Source organism: Neoarthrinium moseri (assembly GCF_022829205.1).
Source record: "Neoarthrinium moseri strain CBS 164.80 chromosome Unknown scaffold47_Wmoseri_CBS_16480, whole genome shotgun sequence".
Classification (NCBI taxonomy): domain Eukaryota; kingdom Fungi; phylum Ascomycota; class Sordariomycetes; order Amphisphaeriales; family Apiosporaceae; genus Neoarthrinium; species Neoarthrinium moseri.
The window spans coordinates 119975-138941 of NW_026055161.1; the positions used below are offsets into that span (position 1 = coordinate 119975).

Here is an 18967-nt window from a genome sequence, read left to right on the forward strand (position 1 = left end):
GGCGCTTTGAAGATTGGGCAACAAGGCCCTCAGAGCATCCCCTTACCCAGCTGGGTAAACAATTCCTATCTCGCCGGTCTTTTGCATATTTCTACTCTCAAACCCTCCGCTTGATGCGCCTGTTGTTTAGCACATGGAGACTCTTGACGAACTATATTCACCGTATTGCAATTTCGACACACCACTGCCTAGAAATGAAGCCACGGCATTTACCACCACTACAACCATCGCAAGTATCACCTTCATGACCTCGATCGGCATGAGATCGGCCTGCTGTTTGACACTGATTGCTGAAGAATCCCGGTAGCCACGTCTGTGGAGGCTGTAATGAAGCCAAGGATGTCTGTGAGACGACTCTCTAGCACCCCTGCACAGTAAGTCAGCAGTTTTACTCGATAGCTCTCATCTACTCCTATTACCGTCCATTATAACGGTAGCTTAACATTGGTGTAGCAATCGAGCCTGCTGGCATAGGTTCCGCCTTGGCTGCAGGCAACATCGTCAGATTCCGTTCCACAACCGCCAGCTGCAAGGGGGCTCTAGGCTCTCCGAACAAAGAACAGTGAAGTACAGATACAGGATCTTCTGACGTCTATGTGTTGATCCTTATTCACCCTGTCTGCCTCATCTACCATGCAACTCCTTCACGGTTAGCGCTAGCAAACACCATGCAAACCATCAAGCACGCTGAAAGCACACCTGATTGGCATCTGAACGGCATAGGGGATATCTTGAGTGGAAACAAACAACGAAAGGTTTTTGGTTCTGGGAGGAGGAGGAGGAGGCTCAGGAGGAGGAGGCTCACTGGCACTACTGGTCACTTTCCATAACGGTTGGCGATATTGGGGGGTGGCTCTTGCCAGTGCTCTCTCTGGTCCTCGATCTCGCCGACAGTGGGGTTTGGGCCAGCGCCCGGCGGACAGAACCTGGCTGCACTCTTCTGTTCAGACTTGTTTCATCTTGGAAAAGCTTTCCCCCAGATCCTGTAAGCACTGGCTTGTTTGATGTATTTGCTTTATTCCCAATGTCCGATCTTTGCCATACTTCGACACTCCTTTGTTGTCTTCACCCATAGCTAACCATCCACATTTTTGTACGATGGAGGACGAGGGCAGCGCGATGATGATGGTAGGTAGCACACTACTCCCCCCTCCCCTCCCAAATCCATCAGCACATTGCCCATCTCCTTCCTGTCCACCTCCATCCTTTCCATCTCCATCGTCCCTCAAGCCCGACATCATGGATCGGGATGACCAAACTGACCAGGCGGCTCCACAGGACGTGGTGTCCATCATACGAAGCCACGTTGATTTCAGCCCGTCGAAGCCTGCAGAGCCTTACGGTGACTGGCGGAGCTTGCCGGAGCTTCCCACCTCTTGGGAACTCAACCCAGATTGGGACAACGACCTGGAGAAGATTCGGATGAACGTACCACAGAATGACATAAGGTATCCTTACTCGGACAAGAACGGATACCTTGAGATACACTATCGCCTTTCCCGAGAGGAAGGCATCACCTCCCTCCGAAATGGAGTACGTGAGTTTAAGCTAAACCCGGTAATGATGGATGACGATTTTACGTGTGTCTACACGAAGGCGAGTTCAAAATCTGTCCTTTCATCCCAGCATCCATCTCATCTTGAATGTAGGTCTTCGTCCAAGGCTACCTCATGACCAGGCTCGGCCCTGTCTGTCGCCTGCAATTCTCCACGCAAAGAGCCGGGAGAAAGATTGTCTGGACACGTACGCGTCGCCTTACTCCAGGCACCATCGTGGCCATCTCTACCGCAGCAGATAACTTCGAGACCATATGCAAGCCAGCTGTCATTGCCGATCGCTCAATCAGAGATGGGCTAGACAAGAAGCCTCCCACCATTCAGATATTATGGTCCGATATCTCTGACGCAGTCATAGACCCTAATCAAGAGCTGGTTATGATTGAAGCTCGCCGTGGTTTCTTCGAGTCCGTGAGACATACTCTGGTCGGACTTCAGCACGTCGCCCAGATTAAGACTCCGTTCGACAAATATCTTGTCCAAGGCAGCCAGGCTGATGAGAACCCCCAGTATGTCCTCGACAATCCTAAAATGGACATATCTGGTCTTCTCCACCATCTGCCAGATGACAGCATCGAGCGTGAGAGACTTCTCGGCCCGTATCGCAACTACGACATCCTCTCCGGGATCCCTGCCAACATAGGTCCCCACACCAGTCTTGACAACTCTCAGCTCCAGGCAGTCCATAGAATCCTCACAAAGGAGCTTGCCATGGTTCAGGGACCTCCTGGTACAGGCAAAACATTCACCTCGGTTCAAGCTCTCAGAAGTCTTGTTAACACTCTCACGGCTGGAATGAGGAAGGACACCGAGGAGGTCATCATTGTAGCAGCGGAGACAAATCACGCCGTTGATCAAATCCTGACACACTTGCTGAAGCTGGATTACAACGTTTTGCGACTAGGAGGAAGATCGAAAGATGAGGAAATCAAGAAGTACAACATGTTCAACCTCCGGCGACGAGCACCTATCCTAGCGCACAACAAGGACTTCCAAAACGGAGAAGCAGCAAGGAAGAAAGCTATTCGGGACTTTGGCGACATGATTGAATCTGTGTTTCCAGCTGACGAACTTCTCGATCCCAAGGTTCTCCATGAATATGGGATCATCACCAATGAGCAGTTGGGGTCACTTACGAATACCTCCTGGGACTATCAGCCGCCCTCGGGACGGCCTTTGGGGATTATGTCGGAGTGGCTCCACGAGTCCATGGTCGACCTATCTCAGCGCCGCTACGAAGACCCCGCCTTTGATGATGAGGAGATCATGGACGACGACGAGATTGACACTTCTGACTTCCAGCTGGACCTGGACGATCCTGCTGTGGACGACGAAGGTGATTCTTTCGTCTTGAAGGGCACCTGGATAGATATCTCGCGTAAATGGGGAGGCGCAAACCCTCAACATTATAATGAGGAAAGCCTTCTTCTGAAGCGCGAGATGAATAGGCGAGACCTTTTCGACGTACCGGAGAAGTATCGAGGTGCCATGTACGAATGCTGGCAGAGACAGTTGCTTGAAAAGCATCACCAAGGCCTTTGTAACTTGCTGGCAAACTACACCCGCAAGTACAAGAGCCTGAAGGTCAATGGTTGGAAGCGCGATGTCGCCTGTATCAAGTCCATGGATATACACATTATTGGCTGCACGACCACCGGTCTGTCAAAGTACCGAGGCCTACTCGCTGCTTTGAAGGCAAAGACCATCCTCGTTGAGGAGGCTGCTCAGAGTCGGGAGGCCAACATTGCTGCAGCGCTGTTCCCCTCTTTGCAGCAGCTTATTCTCGTGGGCGATCACCAGCAGCTTGATCCCTACACCGACGTGCCTGGACTGGCCGGTTCATATCACAACATCACGGTGTCCATGTTTGAGCGGCTCGTAGCGTACCTGCGACTTCCTTTCACCATGCTCAACAGGCAGCGACGAATGATTACCACCATTCGCGAAGTTCTCAACCCCTTCTACCCATCATTGGGTGACCATCCAATTGTGCGTGATCCGCTTTACCGACCGGCCATACCTGGCATGCCTGTCAGTCACTATCTCTTCCAACACACTTGGCCAGAAAGCATGGATACGGATCTATTGAGCCGATTCAATGCACAGGAGGCGGAGATGGTCGTCCGCTTCGCCATATATCTCATGCACAACGGAACACAGGCGCACCAGATCACGATCTTGACTTTCTACCGTGGCCAGAAGAAGAAGATCTATAAAACGATCGCCAAGCTGTTGAGGCCCTTGTATGCCCAAGCGAAAATTGGGGTCCAAACAGTGGACTCTTATCAAGGCGAGGAGAACGATATCATTCTCCTATCCCTTGTTCGCAGCAACAAGCCCAATATGCCCGGTGTTGCTGGCTTTGTAGAAGACATGAGCCGTGGTGTTGTGTCCATCAGTCGTGCTCGTCGTGGTCTCTACATATTCGGAAATATTACCAACCTTGAGACTGCCTCACCTGAATCGAGATTCATGTGGGGAAACGTTCGACAAGTTTTCGAAAGACAAGGTCGATATTTCCCAGGACAATCAGGCCTGCCCATCCGTTGCAAGAATCATGGGGCTATCAACCACATTATGGATGCCGACACCCTGGCGGGCAATTATGGCGGTTGTTGGCAGGTGTGCGAGGGCCATTTCGAAGAATGCGGGCACCCATGTGATCGCCTTTGCCATCCGATGTCACACAGTCAGCTGGTCTGTAAGAAGCCCTGTGAGCGGAAGCTTCATTGCGGTCACAGATGTTCAAACGACTGCGGAGATGAGTGTATCTGCGAAAAGCTTTGCCCCAGTTTCATGGGACGAATGCCACAGCCCGAAGTCGACCAAATGCAAGGCCATAGACCACTTGGCAACGGATCTTCCCACAAGCAGAGACGAACAAATGGCACGCCGGACACTGTGCAGAGAAACAAATGGGTGGCATACAATTCCGCCCAGGATGATGCCCGAGCACGCTTGCAGAGACAGACTTCACCCAGGCTGATCGACACCGCCTTGCCAGTTTCTGTGCACGAAACCCTTCGGGAAGAATTTCGGTCAGTCAATATCAGCCCAATGGGCGGTCGTGTTGTCGCTGATGGAGTCATAACCAATGGTAACAACATCCCGCCTGGCACTAACAACCCAGCCATTAGAGGGAAACCCGACTTTGGCTCTACAACAGCTCACCGTAATCGTGAATCTGCTGCACCCACGCCGAAGGCTTCTGGGGATACTGATGAGCGTTCCACTGGCACACCGACCCCAAATGCCCGCCAGATACCTCGTGGTCGTCGTTCTCCTATCGTCACCCCTCGCACTGCTGTCAGAGCTTTCCCCCCGAGGTACGATCAAACCCCGACTCACTCAAACCTGCTTGATCTATCTCACCTCGATGGCGTTCTGGATGACACTCTATTGGAGAGGAATAGATCAAGCCCAGAAGACCTGTACGATGTCAGCCCCCCGAGGGAAAGGAACGCTCATACAAGCCATCAGGCCGCTTTCAACCTACCCCCTTCTCGTGTCTCTTCTTCATACGACAATGTCAGCGACGCAAGCTCCGAAATTGCGCGAACGGTTGCGGATTGGGAGGTCGCCAGCGACAACGAGGAGAGAGACGGAGTGCAGCTTCCCATTGTGACTGTCAAAGAGACCAAGAAGTGCTTCGATGACGATGATGATGGTGATGATAAGGACCTCATCATATTCTGAAGTTTTCCGAGTTGTATGTTACCCGTCAGACTTATCACTGATTTCTGCATTACTGACCTGAGGATCATACATAGTTGTACGCTGAAGACAAAACACGGGCCGACGACCACTCTCTTTCTTCTTTTCTTCTTTTTGTTTTCTTTTTTTCGTTCACCGCTTTGGTACTTGTAATACCACATGAAGGGAAGTAATTGTTTCTGCACATAATTTCTTTTGTTTCATATTTTGTCATCATAGCTTGATAAGAGAACATCTGCTCAAGCTAAGATTCGCAACCGGATTCGAGTCAGTGGAACAGCTTGTACTATAGAGCTGTGGGGAAGGGAGTGTATAAAAACTTCGGTGGGGAAAATGGCATAAGCAGACGAAGGAAAGAAGGACGTGCAGGATCCGTAAGGTCGTGTAAATTATTCTGTACTTGATAATGTAGTATAATGACTTTTTCTTTAGAATCTCGTCCGTCTTGTGAGGTCTGCTAGCCTATGAGCTTTGGAAGTCTACTTTGTTATTGGAGACTTCGTCTTCATCCTAGCTAAATGGTACCCAAACGGAGAAAACTGGAACACATCCTTGCCGCATCATGCCTCCAGTGTCCGGGCCTGCTGCGGCCCAATAACTTGGTAATAGGTTCTGGACAGGAAGGGGCAATGCAAGAAAGGCGTTCGCCTAGGAGCGGAAAGAAATTACTGTGTTGAGATCTACCTGGAATCTACGGGATAAGGAGTCAGCATGAACAATGTCAAGTTCTCAATGGCTTAATATTGTTTCCCACGTAGTTTCTGGTGTGGTAGTGAATCATATTACCTAAAAAGTATCGGCGGTCCTACGCAGAGTCTTCACATCCACGATGATTGACCCAGACGAGCTTCGAGGAGACTTGAATCGCAGAGTTGACGAGCATCGACGATCGGGAGACTGTGTATGTGGGAGATACTACTATGCTACGGCAGCATGCGGTAGTGAGTAGGTTCTACACATATCGCCGGCGCTGTTGCCTCCTGACCCTCGACACAGATGGCTTCTGCGAGATAAAGCGATTCTGCCATGGACAGCGAGCTTGCACCAAGCCCATGGTGAGGCGATGGATCCTCGACAGCCGCGTATCTGGCCATTGCTCCTTCCACGGCACTGGCCATGAGATTAGCGGGCCAGAGGAGGCCGACATTGCGCCATTCAAACCGAAGGACACGAACCCTACCGGTGGACTTCTTCCAGCGAATACCGTGGCCACGTACAGGCACGAACCCCGAGTATCAATTATGTTGCCGTTTAAGAACGGACGTCTGTGACGATATACTTTCCTCGGGAAATATGCGGTCCCATATTCGATACTACATAGAATTATCGGTCTGTATTCCCCGGCGAAGAACATGGGAGTCAAAACCAGGGAAGACAGAGTCAGGAAGACCAGCGACATGCCACACAGGGCCGAGGCAATCTGAACAGAGTGAGTCTGAACCAACGCTACTAAATCTTAACAACAGCACGAGCTGAGAGATCACATACGATGGTACAAGGGACGTTAATGGTGCTCAGGACGCTCATGGAGGCGGGAAGCTTGCCTCTAAGTGTTGATCAAGAGTGTATGTATCAAGACAAGCAGCCAGTCCTTACAGCGCAGGGGATAACATCAATTAAGAGATCGTTCAAGATGAACCCGGGCCCTTCTTTGATGAGCAACCTCCAATGCGATATGGGGGAGGTGTCCTGCGTCGTTGTGAGTCTGTTGATGTATCTCGACCAAAAACTCCGCAGACCTCAGTGATCATCCCTGTTGCATACGAGGCTTTTCAATCCAAACATCGTGAAGCATGGCGTCACAGATGGCTAAAGTGGCGAAAAGGTGAGCTCCCAAGCGACATGTTCAAACGAGGCACAAGAACTTGAGGAGTTACAGAGTTGATGATTATTCCTAGGCTATTGAAGAAGTTCCTGCGTGGCGCAACAACTTGGGGACAGAGAACGCCGTGAGAACAGTGAGTGGCCTGACTTGCACTGCTGAAGGCCGCTGGAGGCCCGCTAAACCAGGAGACGCATGACCCCCAAATAGCCCAACGTCTAGGTTACCCCCGGGTCATCCAACTGGTCATTACACAAGATACGATCGGTGGCACCGAGCACATGTTACTTGCCCAGCGCCGCGGACATTGTGAGACATTTGTGGCAGAACGATGCGCTGGCATAGCAAACTGTCCACTGAGCTCCTGAGCTTTTAGTGACACGCTGCCACTCTGACTGCAGGGGTTGGACGTCACAGCAGCGCAGAGCAGTCCTGCCCCAACGAAAATAAGCCGCAGGATCCCCACACCGCACCCGACTGGGTGCTGTTTGAAAATGACAGTTCTCATCGAGACTGGTGTGGACCTCCCAACGCAGATCGTTCAGCGCCAGCAACATCAAAGGCGTGTTGTTCTTGAGCAGGAAGGCTATGCATGGGTTAGCATCACCAACATGGAACCGGATTTTGCAGGTTCACGAACAATTCATGGCGATCAAGGCCACGTCGCACAGAGCATCCCTTGACCCCAGCTGCAGCCTGAAGAGCAGAAGATGTGAAAACAAACTCTTCAGAATACCTACCTCGCTAATAATAATACCTCCCCCGGAAAATCGTAATGCAACTGTGGAGTTACACAGTTACCCGCTTCCTACCCTGGTAGATCCTGTCAGTTGTTGCATTTAGAGCACTGCCTCAGTACGGAGCAGATGAGCGGGATGACTCGGGCACAGACTCACTCTCGTGGTAGGGCCTAACGTCATCTTACTAAATTTACTTTGGTCGGATCTGCTTTCCGAATCCCTGGCGGTCGAGAAGGAGTGTCAGAACATGTTAGTGGCCGTAAGGCTGAGTGATGGCAGTGGCGGTTGTAGATCCATACAATCAGCTCATTCAGCTCGCGCGTTGATCAGCGCCTCTTCACAGACCAACAGTCAACCAATCTCCTAGATCAAGAAAGAATCGGCACGTGTTGAGGTGACTTGTTCTTTTCGGTTACATCGGCCAGGCCGCGGATTGGCGGGTAGTAGAGGTTCCCTTGGAGGGAAGAATCGGTCCTATAAGCTGGGGACGTTGTGGGCCAATTTGCATTCAGCAGCTGCAAGTACCCGTGTAAATCACCGGAGCTGATCACTTACAAGAAGTCTCCTTGTAACTCAATTCGAGACAAGCTTCTTAGGCCACTTGGCGCCATTGCTTACCGATTGGCAGCTCCTGGTTCAGTCCGGCTGTCACAGCGCCGCAGGATCACCGCTGCTGTGGCCGTGCCAAGTCCACCGCACAGTCAGCCCAATCACCGGGCTTGTATCAGCTGTAAGCCCATGCAACTGATCCAACAGAGATGATGTTGCCGGTCAGATCACGGTAAACGCATCGCGCGAGGCCTCAATGATGACCGTCGTATATCCATACATAATAGCCTGCTCAGAACTCTTCTTGGCGCTTAGGAGGTCATCCAACTCGAGCTTCCAAAACCATGTCGAAGGACGAGCTCACGTACGCCGGCACTCGCCTGCCAGTGGTCGCCAACCCGATTGTTGAAGGAGAGAAACGTCAAAATGGCCATGCCCTCAACCACAGAGACCAGGAATCGTTGCCAATAGTTGGCGACTCGGTCGAGCATCCGGAGTTCGAAAAGGTGAGTTCCGGCTGCCCATGTGCCGAGTTGGCGCATCTCACACGGCACCGTTCAGACGCAAGTGATAGCTAACCAGCCGCAGCACCATTCAGCATCTCCGGTGGAGGTTAGTCGTCGTATTCCGATTTTCTCGCTTTTTGGTGTTTACAGTTTTAGTTGTTCTACGATCTCTGGTTTGTAGCAAACTTGAGTGTTTTCACATCGGTATGTAGTATCTTGGGAGTTGACCCGCGGTTCGCGACAGCTTTTCAAGATTTGGTTTATATAGGCGTGGCGAAGCTAATGACTTGCGTATGCAGATTCACAATATCTACAACAGCAAATCATGCACATCATTCATTGGCTATATCGTGTATGTCTGGTCCTACAGATCCCCATACCAATGCTCGCTTGCTCATTTATTCGCTTATCAGCATGCTATGGACAACATGGAACCTAACCACACTGCATGACGTTCGCTTCTACTCCGACAGCATCGTTGAGCGATGTGCCAGGGCCATGCACCTGGGTGTCATGATTGGCTTCGCCATTATCGGCACACAATTCGACCCGGACCATCAGGTCAAGGGCATCTTCCAGGCAATGTCCCTTTTCCTTGCCGTTTCACGCCTTGTCCTCGCCATACAGTACACGCAAATTTTGTTGCAAGTCCTTCGACATCGTAAGGGAAAGTTGCCACTGCTATGCACGGTACTATTCCATGTCGTGGCGGCTGCGATATATTTTGGCATCTCGTGGCGCTTTGACTCTAGCAGGAAGAGCCGCGTCTACGTGATCTGGTACGCTCTGGGCCCTGTGGAGGTCGGAGTAAATCTTGTGATGTCCAAGTTTTCTAGGACATTGAGCTTCACTGGAACTCATCTGGCTGAGAGATTCAACTTATTGACCCTTATCATCCTCGGTGAAGGCGGTATCCTACTTGCGAAGAACATTACGTATGTGGTGAAAGATACGTACGGCAAGGATGATTACTTTGGCACATGGAGTAAGATCAGATCTCCGCCCAGAAAGCAAGTCGCCATGCAGTTTTTGCTAACACATTGTCCCAGGCCCTCAGCTGATTGGCATCGTCACTGCATCTACTGCTCTGATTTATCTACTGTTCCAAATATACTACGACTGGATGCATGACACGGAGATGTCGAAACACCGCCAGGCGTTCTGGGCTGCTTTCCACCTTCCAGTCCATGTATCGTTATTACTTCTGTTAGCAGGATCGAGTCAATTCATTCTCTGGCAGCGGGCTCGAGAATCGGCCGACTTAGCTGTAGTGAAACTCAGCAATTGGATTGTCGACTTTTCCAACTATACTTCGAGCGAGAAAGTGGGAGACAAGGTCTCAGGCATCGTCTATACATACTTGAGCAAATACCCACCTGAGAATGGCACCGAGACCCTCCCTTACGTTAACGGGATTCTTGACTCCATTTATGATATGCCGGATGCTATTTGGTCTAACGACACGCTATGGAGCGATCTGGATTTGATAAACACAGATCCTGATGCGACACGTGTGACGGAGAATTTTCAAGAACTGATGTTTACGCTGGTTAATGCTGTCTACGCCGGTCTGCATGTCGAGCCTGCGGAGATCAAAGAGAATAATAACTCCGGAAACGATCAACAGGTCGTTACTGATGCTCTGCACAAGGCAACTAGGATTGTGGTAGGTTTCGTTAAGTCCTTATCTTCATGTTGCATTATTAACCGTTGTTTTATATCAGTTCATTTACGTCTTTGCCTGCGCCGGGCTCACATTGTTCCTCATGACAATGTTGCATATCTTGACAAAGCGGCATGGATGGTCCATGTTCAATATTCTGAGGACACTGGTTATCACTGCTGTCGCTATTAGCCTTGCGTTTGCAAGTATTGCTGGGAGAAAGGGTCACGAGACAGAATTTGTGGGCAGTCCATGGATGCTTCCGTCAATAACCATATGTTATTTCGGGGTCCTTGTTCTCACACATATTCCCCATCCGCCTATTTTGTTCTGGAAGCGAAAGTACGCGGGATACAACAACGTTGAAAAGACGGGGCCACCTCCTGCCAATATGTCTAGTACGGTATATCCACCATATCAGCATAAGTAGGTAGATTTTTACAAGCATTGGGGTTTCTGGAGACGTCAAAGATTGAGCCTAATCAAGCGACGGGGTTTGGGTAAACGAAAAAAACAAGTTGTGAGGCGCAGATTGTGGAACAGACCAGGATTGGAACACCAAAGAAGGCTGATGGTATTGTCGCTCACAACGACGATGTATCTCAACGTTCTTGTTTGTATCTCGCTTCGTTTTGTAGCATCTCGGCGATCCAATACAAGTGTTGAAACATTGAACACAGATTATGATCCACACTACCATGCCATGCACCGCATAGAATAATAGCTGTGATTGACAATGGTGCGGTACGTGAGTCGCCAACAATGACACTGTTTCAAGGTTACCTTTGTCCACTAAGGTAGAATCATACTACGGGAAATCAACCTTATACGCCTCCGAAACCACGAGCAGACCCCACAATGGCAACCCTATCGTATTCGAGAAGTAGCACCGCATGATGGATACACACCAGCCTAGATCCTTTACTTATATCTGCGAGCACCCAGAAGAAGGCACCCCAAGTCCTTTTATAGCCAGGCTGCTGGACAGAAGTCTCATTCAACCCCATGCGGATAACCAACTTCTTGTTCAGTGCCCCCAGTGCTTGGATCGATGTTCGGAGGAGGAAAGACACAACTCTGTTGCGGCAACTCTTGTTGTGGGATCCGAAGGACCAAAGGATACTATGACCACCCTTGTGATTTTCGCGAACTTGTGGTCCAAATTTCGGAAGAAAGCCACGGAAGACCTTGTCGACCTATTGCAGCAATGTTCCGAGGCTCTAGGGAAGGTTTTTAGTTCAGACAACAGCCGATATCGCCGCGTACTGGGCACTATCCGGGATCATTGCGGTCCTATGCTGGCCTTAGACGTGGCACGCATCGTCTCCGCTTCCATGCTAGATTACAGGTATCCCCTATGTACAGGGACGGCGAACCGCTGGAGCGCGTATAGTACGGCCTCATGTCTTTTTTGGGACCGCCTTCGCCATAAAGGGCCGTCGGGGGAAAAGCTCCCTGTTGATTTACAGCATGTTACAGGTCATATGCTCGAGCAAGGGATTGGATATGTTACGGAAGTACTTGGTCCGCCTCAGGAGAAGCATTTACACGTAGACATCCTTAAGGACTGGTGCAAATTAGATACGTCTTTGCGTGAAGAGGATCTTTACAAGCTGCAACGCCTGATGCGCGGCGTCGCCAGTGCCGGCAGGGGATTCAAGATTCAACTTCACCAGCTTTCAAGGAGGAAATCTTGGATTGTCTCGGTACAGAAAGAGCTAGATGAACTCGCCTTGGAAGTTGCATTTCTTAACTTAACTGCCACCAAACTCATGGCGCTTGATGTGGAGAAACGCAAGCAGTGGACTCAATGGCGGGAGTTGACTGCATCGTTGGACGAGCGCATTGACGCCGTGTTACAAAACAAGGTTCGTCATGATCCGGCTGGTTTTATTTAGAGAACCAATACTGATAGATATGATTGGATATAGAATCGGCATCTCCAATAATGCCGCTCTGGTGTGTTTGACATTTCGTGATCAGCCTGCGGTGGCGCTTGAGTTGTATTGCAATGCTGGAGGCAGGGCCAATGTGCGCTGATCGGTCCGAGCGGCAGCACCGATGCGAATTACTCGTTCCGGGAGAGTCCGTACCGGATCTCTCACATATTGGGGCGGTCCAGGATAAATGTAACACATAATAGGCAAGCGTTGCTGCTAGTAAGCTTGATGTCCCTTAGACCTCATACTTGTGGCTGCGCTAACCCCTTTCCTGGCGTATTGCGACCCTAACATCGGCCGGCAGTGCCGAGTAGACACACATGCTTGCTTTGAAATCCCCTTCTGGATAGACCGGATAACGGCATCGCGTAGAAGTACGTATATTAGTAGTATATATAGAAGAACCTTCCGACGGTATGGTGACCTCTTGATTGATAGTACACCGTGAGCCATCATGTACACGATGGAAGTCTTACTCCATTTAATTGTGTGCTTAGCGATATCCATATCGAAAGTTCATGCCGACGATCAGTTGGTCCAGTCACCCTCTAAGGACAATTCGGACACGTGCGGATGCTACCTCATAAATGGACCGGACGCGGGCTATTTTCAATACCATCGTTTTTGGGATTTCCGTGACATACCCAATGATGGCAGTAATGATTTCACGACGGCACCGCCTACGTTAGGAGAGCTTCAGGCTCATGGTGGACAGTCTGCAACCTCAGCTTATCTTGACTCTTCATCATGGAACAGCGACTGGAGCTATCTAGATGGTGTCTCCTCCTCAAGTCCTAACAGTCCATTCCCAAACATCTACTCAAAGCAAAACGTCTATATATCTCGCAACACTACAGATGGCGCCGGGGGGTCGACGTTTCTCACACTACGCGCCGCTCGATTGGATTCTTTCATGTCGTCGAGTCAGATCACATCACAACAACAGAACCTACTACATGCCAGCATCCGCGCCCGGCTTCGAGTTATCCCGAACGGCCTCAGAAACTCCTCCGCACCATCCGCTAGTGCTAGACTTCTGGACAACTTGGAATATGGAAGTAATTCTTCCCACCCCGTTGATCAGGGAGCCGTTGTTGGGCTGTTCACGTACGAGTCTGACACACAAGAGTCGGACATCGAACTCTTGACGCAGGACACAACAGGTCAGATCTGGTATTCAAACCAACCTGATTATGATAATGCTGCCGATAAACCCATCCCGGGTGCTAGTACGCACGTCACGCTTCCGAATGGCCTCGTCTGGACTGAGTGGATCGAGCATCGATTGGATTGGTTTGATGGAGTTGTCAGATGGTGGGCCAATGACACTCTCGTATTGAATAAGTCAATAAATGCTCCGTCTCAACCCAGTGGACTAATCCTCAATGTCTGGGGCGATGGAGGATATTGGAGTGGCAATATGAGTGTAGGTGGAGAGGTCACGGTTGGCATTGAATGGATTCAAGTGGTATTCAATGTTAGCGGGTCGGCGGCAGGCCCGAGTGGAAGAAGCCTTGATCATACTATGATCATGCCTAGGGACGATATGGCATGCAACATTAGCTGCTCAGTGGATGGCGTGAAGCAGGTTGGCTACCCAGAAGTGACATTCCACAGCGGTGGGGACAGAAGCCGACCAAGTTTATGGGCTGGAGACCTATCAAAGTATGCCTTGGGGCTGTTCATACTTGTGCTGACAGTCTTTTAGAAATAACACAATGACGTAGGGTGTCAAAATTCTTTACATATCTTTAAGAAGACTGGCAGACTTGCTGCCCAAGGATCATCTCGCTTTCTTCCTTGAACGCCTTCGTGGAGAGGGCCTATTAACTGTGCATACCATTCCCAAACAGACCCGGGAATTCTACACAGTCCCAATGCCACCTGAATGTGTAGATACCAAGATCTGAGAAGGATCGTGATGCGCCAGTTTTTGAGCAAAACTTGAGCGTTTGCGGAGCGATGGTCCCTTCCAATAGATGAGCATGGTCGAAATGACCAGCGTCACGCTGATACCAGCCAGGGTGGTATTTGCCAGAGGGAGGGGCTGAGACATTCCCTTGAATGACTCGTAATACGGGATTGCAGCCCAGGTAAGAATGCCAGCAAGGAAATCACGAGCAAACCCATTGCCACCCGTTGCGGAAGCCGAGTATTGGCCATAAGCCGCGACCTAGTAATGGATTATTAATTCAAACTTGAATGATTGATCCAGTGCAGGGTTGAACTTGCCATGTAGTCAATAGTACCCATGTACACAGAATAGTTGGCGATGCCAATGATCGCCGACCCGATGACGGGCCCAAGCCAGTGGACGTTGCTGTTGGCAGTCCATGCGAAAATTAGAAGGCCGATGGGCAGACAGGGTGCAGTGTACATCAGCCACCACATACGGCCTTCATAGTTGGCGAACTCGTCATTCGGGCGCTCACGTCTTTGCCTAATATTACGCCGAATGGCAGGGATATATGAAAGATAAGCGACGAGATATCCCAACCCAATAGCGGCAAAGGTCAATCCGACTTGCCAGGGAGTGAAGTGCCATATCTCGTAAACCAGTCCAAATGACTGGAAGCCCATGAATATCAAAGCATCGCTGAATCCCGACAAGAGAGATAGCACCAAGACAATGGGTTCTGTTACAAACATTTTGAACGGTCTGACCCACAGCGTGACCAGTTCCTTAGGTGCTAGACTCTCTCTCCACGTCTTCAGCTCATTCGTTCCGTAGACGTTTGGATTTGCTCCTGACTTGCGTAATGATTTTGCGTAGGAAGCCATCAGCACAGTAGTCCGAGTCTCGTCGACAAGAAACCAATGCAGTAGCTGAACAGCGACGCCAGCAATCAGCTGAAGCCACATGCACCACCGCCAGTGCATATAGCTCTCAACGAAGCCCCCAATAATTGGACCAAAGATTGATCCGCCAACAGAGGACAGCACAACAAATGCTACGGCATATTGCTGGGTGTCAGCCGTGTACATATCAGCGACGATGCCAAGGGTAATGCTACCACCAGCAGAGAACAGGCCGCCAAGTGCTCGGAATACGACGACAAGGGCGTAGTTGGGGGCGAGGGCTACGGGAATACAACACAGGTTGACGAGAGCTAGTGAACCTTGAAGGATCCATCGGCGGCCGAACTCCTCGGACCAAGGCGCCCACCTAATACGGTCAATAGTCGGTGATGTCAATGAGACGAAGTGGGACTTACAGCTCGCATCCAAAGGCATAGGTTACCAAGAAGATGGCAGCACCCGTAAGTGCGTCCTGTATAGTAATACCAAACTCCTCGCTCATTCCTGTCAACCCATTGGAGTAGAGAGAGGTGTTGAAGTTCATAGAGCATTGTACCAGAAAGATGATGATGAGGATCTTCCATTTCTTCCAGGTCGGGAAGGCATAGCCCAGAATCTCAGGACAGTCGGCCTCTGTGAGAATAGTTCTCTCCTGACTCAGCTGTTCTGACAACACATCCTTTTCCAGAATTGCTATTTTCGATGTTGTCGTCGCATCAGATCCACGATTGAATTCAGGACCGCGGCCGGTGGTGACGTCTGGCTTCAAGTCAGGGTCGACATGAGGACTACACACGTCTGCTTGTCCCATTGTGGGAGAATCTGGCGTCATTCTAACGGATGAAGTACGATCTTGATAAGGAAGGTCCGGAGCCGATGACACCGATCTGGGAAAGTCTTGGGAAGGAAACTGGGGTCGAATATGGGGGATCAATGCCTTTTAGTAGGGTACGAATGTTCCTCGAAATTCAGCCAAGTCATTTAAGCTCTGTCTTCTGTTAATCAATGAGAAATTTACGTGGAAAAAGCTGTGGTGTGCTACTGATTTCTAAGAACAAGTGGCAGTCTGCCAGAGCGCAGGAAAGTTCCGAGGGTCTATAAAACGCTTTTGTTTGCCAAGCGAGTAAACCAAATCAATTTTCATGTGTCACAGATGCCTGCCAAGGCAGTTTTCCCAGGCGAGCCCAAACCATCTTGCTATAGTCTGCTTACGTATTTGTCCAGCTGAATTCTGGTCTTTTTAACTGTAACTGTCCATAAGATAGATGTATGCGTATGCGGTGGATTGGATCGAGCGAGAGTGGTTAGCTCCAGGCCTGCCAGGTGCCTTGCGCCAGAGCTACTAAAGTACTTTTATATCAGCAGAACCCAGGTATATCGCAAACTCAATTATGTGCCAAAAGAAAGAGTTTAAGAGTAGAGCCGGTCATGCATTTAAAGTGCAAGAACAATATGCTCCCCTTTTATGCGCATATCGGCTCCAGTAGCTTAGTGTATATTTAGTGCCATCCACCGCAGATCCCCCAGAGTTATCCCCAGATTATCTCCACGACACTGCGGCTACGATTACCGAGGCACCCCCACCTAAGTGCGGTGGTGGAATTGCAGGGCCATGATGGTTCTCGCGCGATGCTCATCTCAAGGAATGTCTCCCGTTGTATACTCCATTGCATCCTGGTGTAACCTCTCTCCTCTCCCTCCGCAATGACACTTTGGAAATCCCCTCATCCTGAATTAGACTGTAAGCAACCGGTGCAATTCGTTCCCGAAGAGTTCCCACTAAAACGGTATAGTCCCAACCAATCTCACTACTTGGGAATGGGCTTTTGAGTCCGAGGAGTTCTCGCCATGTCGTGGGGACCCCGCAACCCTTGGGGGTTACAGTAACGCCGCTACCAGGGAACGTCTCAACTTTGCTGAGGTCAAGAAAACAGCCACACAATTAAGCACTATTCTAGTGCTCAAGTATGGACTGCAGCCGCAGCAGACGGTCTCGTTGTTCAGCTCCAATACAATATGGTACCCGGTTGCTATGTGGGCTACTGTCAGGGCAGGTCAGTAAAGTCCACATGGCTCCCTAGATTGCCAGAGAAGGACCTAACTGACATGTGACGGCTCAAAAGGCGGGAGAGTCAACGGCGCATCGCCTTCGTATACAGTCGAGGAGATGGTCCATGCCCTTCAGACTGCGGAAGCCAGATTCTTGATGACGATACCCAGCTCTCTCGAAATCGCCCTGGCTGCTGCTACCGGCGCGGGCATACCCAAGGATCATGTTCTACTTCTAGAGGGTTCTGCACCTGGATTCACTAGCATCCAACAGCTGATATCTCTCTACGAGCATGATCAGTATAGAGCTGTTCCGTTCTATCACATCCCGATGGGCAAGACGAACAAAGATATATGCGGCTACCTCAACTTCAGCTCAGGCACCACCGGCCTCCCCAAAGCTGTGATGCTTTCTCATCACAACGTGATAGCTCAGTGTCACCAGCTTCGTCAGCTGCAGCTGCTACCCGCCGATGGCCGCTACCGGATCCTCGCCGTTATGCCGCTATTCCACATCACGGGGCTTGTACGATTCTGCCACTACCCGGTGTTCATGAACGGAGAGTCCATCATGTTGCCAAAATTTACCATGGACTCGATGTTAAGCGCAATTATCGAGCATGTTGTGGAAGAACTCATTCTCGTCCCGCCCATAATAGTGCGCGTGGTTCGGGACCCTGTTGTTGACAAATACTTGCCGGATCTGAGGCGTATAGTGAAGAGATGGTCATCAGGCTCCGCGCCGTGTTCGCCCGAGATAATTGACCAGCTTCATGCCAAGTTTCCCAACACCGGGTTCCGCCAGGGCTATGGCGCTACGGAATCCACAGCGTGCATATCTTCTCATCCACCGTCCCACTTTGACTTTAAATACGCCAAGACCGGCGGTAAGCTGGTTGCTAACACGATTGCCAAGGTTCTCTCTCTCGATGAGCCCAGAAGACTTCTTGGTCCGGGAGAGACTGGCGAGATTTGTGCCCAGGGACCTCAGATCGCCATGGGCTATCTAGGCAATGAAGAAGCAACAAAGGAGTCGTTCGATGAGGAGCACTTTCTCCACACTGGGGATGTCGGGCACATTACAGAGGATGGTCTGATTTGTATCGAGGACAGAATCAAGGAAATGATCAAGGTTAAAGGCCTCCAGGTCCCCCCGGCAGAGCTGGAAGACGTATTGCTGAGCCATCCCAACGTCGAGGAGTGTGCAGTCTTGGGTATCCCGGACCCATATTCTGGCGAAAAGCCGAAAGCGTTTGTTGTCCCCAAGTCTGGTATACGACCCAGTGATTCCTTTGGGCAGGAATTACTGTCCTTAGTAAAAGGGAGAAAGGTGCGCTATAAGTGGTTAGCAGAGCTGGAGTTTACCGATGAAATTCCACGAAACGGCACAGGAAAGCTGCTGCGGAGAGTCTTGAAAGTCATGGAACAAGATCGGAAGCGACAGCGAGGATTGACCGTAGTTGAGAAGAGAGTCTGGATGGCCAAGCTTTGAGGGCTCCTACATCTAAAACTCATGATCATGCTCGTTCATATGGCTTCTTCAAATTGATCCAGGTACCTTGTATCGGCCTATCACGCTGGAAGCCCGGATGGAATGCACAAGCATTCTTGCAAGAAAAAAAAAAAAAA

The 18967-nt window shown here is 50.3% G+C and overlaps 6 protein-coding genes across 6 annotated transcripts; 5 read left to right on the forward strand and 1 right to left on the reverse strand.

Moving 5' to 3' along the window:
* Positions 1 to 1239: 1239 nt before the first annotated feature.
* On the forward strand, positions 1240 to 5252 carry JN550_009842 (uncharacterized protein; the record flags this gene model as incomplete). The annotated part of the gene is made up of 2 exons (XM_049321957.1): positions 1240 to 1533; positions 1650 to 5252. 2 exons carry the CDS (start codon positions 1240 to 1242, stop codon positions 5250 to 5252), a joined length of 3897 nt encoding a protein of 1298 aa, XP_049168164.1.
* Positions 5253 to 6099: 847 nt separating this feature from the next.
* Positions 6100 to 6541, forward strand: JN550_009843 (uncharacterized protein; the record flags this gene model as incomplete). Its single annotated transcript, XM_049321958.1, has 2 exons — positions 6100 to 6211; positions 6267 to 6541. 2 exons carry the CDS (start codon positions 6100 to 6102, stop codon positions 6539 to 6541), a joined length of 387 nt encoding a protein of 128 aa, XP_049168165.1.
* A 2184-nt stretch (positions 6542 to 8725) lies between these two features.
* On the forward strand, positions 8726 to 12448 carry JN550_009844 (uncharacterized protein; the record flags this gene model as incomplete). Its single annotated transcript, XM_049321959.1, has 8 exons — positions 8726 to 8887; positions 8970 to 8993; positions 9044 to 9091; positions 9187 to 9239; positions 9301 to 9872; positions 9937 to 10553; positions 10612 to 10976; positions 11467 to 12448. The coding sequence occupies 8 exons, from the start codon at positions 8726 to 8728 to the stop codon at positions 12446 to 12448; spliced, it is 2823 nt and encodes a 940-aa protein (XP_049168166.1).
* Positions 12449 to 12944: 496 nt separating this feature from the next.
* On the forward strand, positions 12945 to 14198 carry JN550_009845 (uncharacterized protein; the record flags this gene model as incomplete). The annotated part of the gene is made up of 1 exon (XM_049321960.1): positions 12945 to 14198. One exon carries the CDS (start codon positions 12945 to 12947, stop codon positions 14196 to 14198), a length of 1254 nt encoding a protein of 417 aa, XP_049168167.1.
* A 156-nt stretch (positions 14199 to 14354) lies between these two features.
* On the reverse strand, positions 14355 to 16100 carry JN550_009846 (uncharacterized protein; the record flags this gene model as incomplete). Its single annotated transcript, XM_049321961.1, has 3 exons — positions 14355 to 14663; positions 14750 to 15656; positions 15706 to 16100. 3 exons carry the CDS (start codon positions 16098 to 16100, stop codon positions 14355 to 14357), a joined length of 1611 nt encoding a protein of 536 aa, XP_049168168.1.
* An 893-nt stretch (positions 16101 to 16993) lies between these two features.
* On the forward strand, positions 16994 to 18830 carry JN550_009847 (uncharacterized protein; the record flags this gene model as incomplete). The annotated part of the gene is made up of 3 exons (XM_049321962.1): positions 16994 to 17030; positions 17083 to 17343; positions 17413 to 18830. 3 exons carry the CDS (start codon positions 16994 to 16996, stop codon positions 18828 to 18830), a joined length of 1716 nt encoding a protein of 571 aa, XP_049168169.1.
* Between the last annotated feature and the right edge of the window lie 137 nt (positions 18831 to 18967).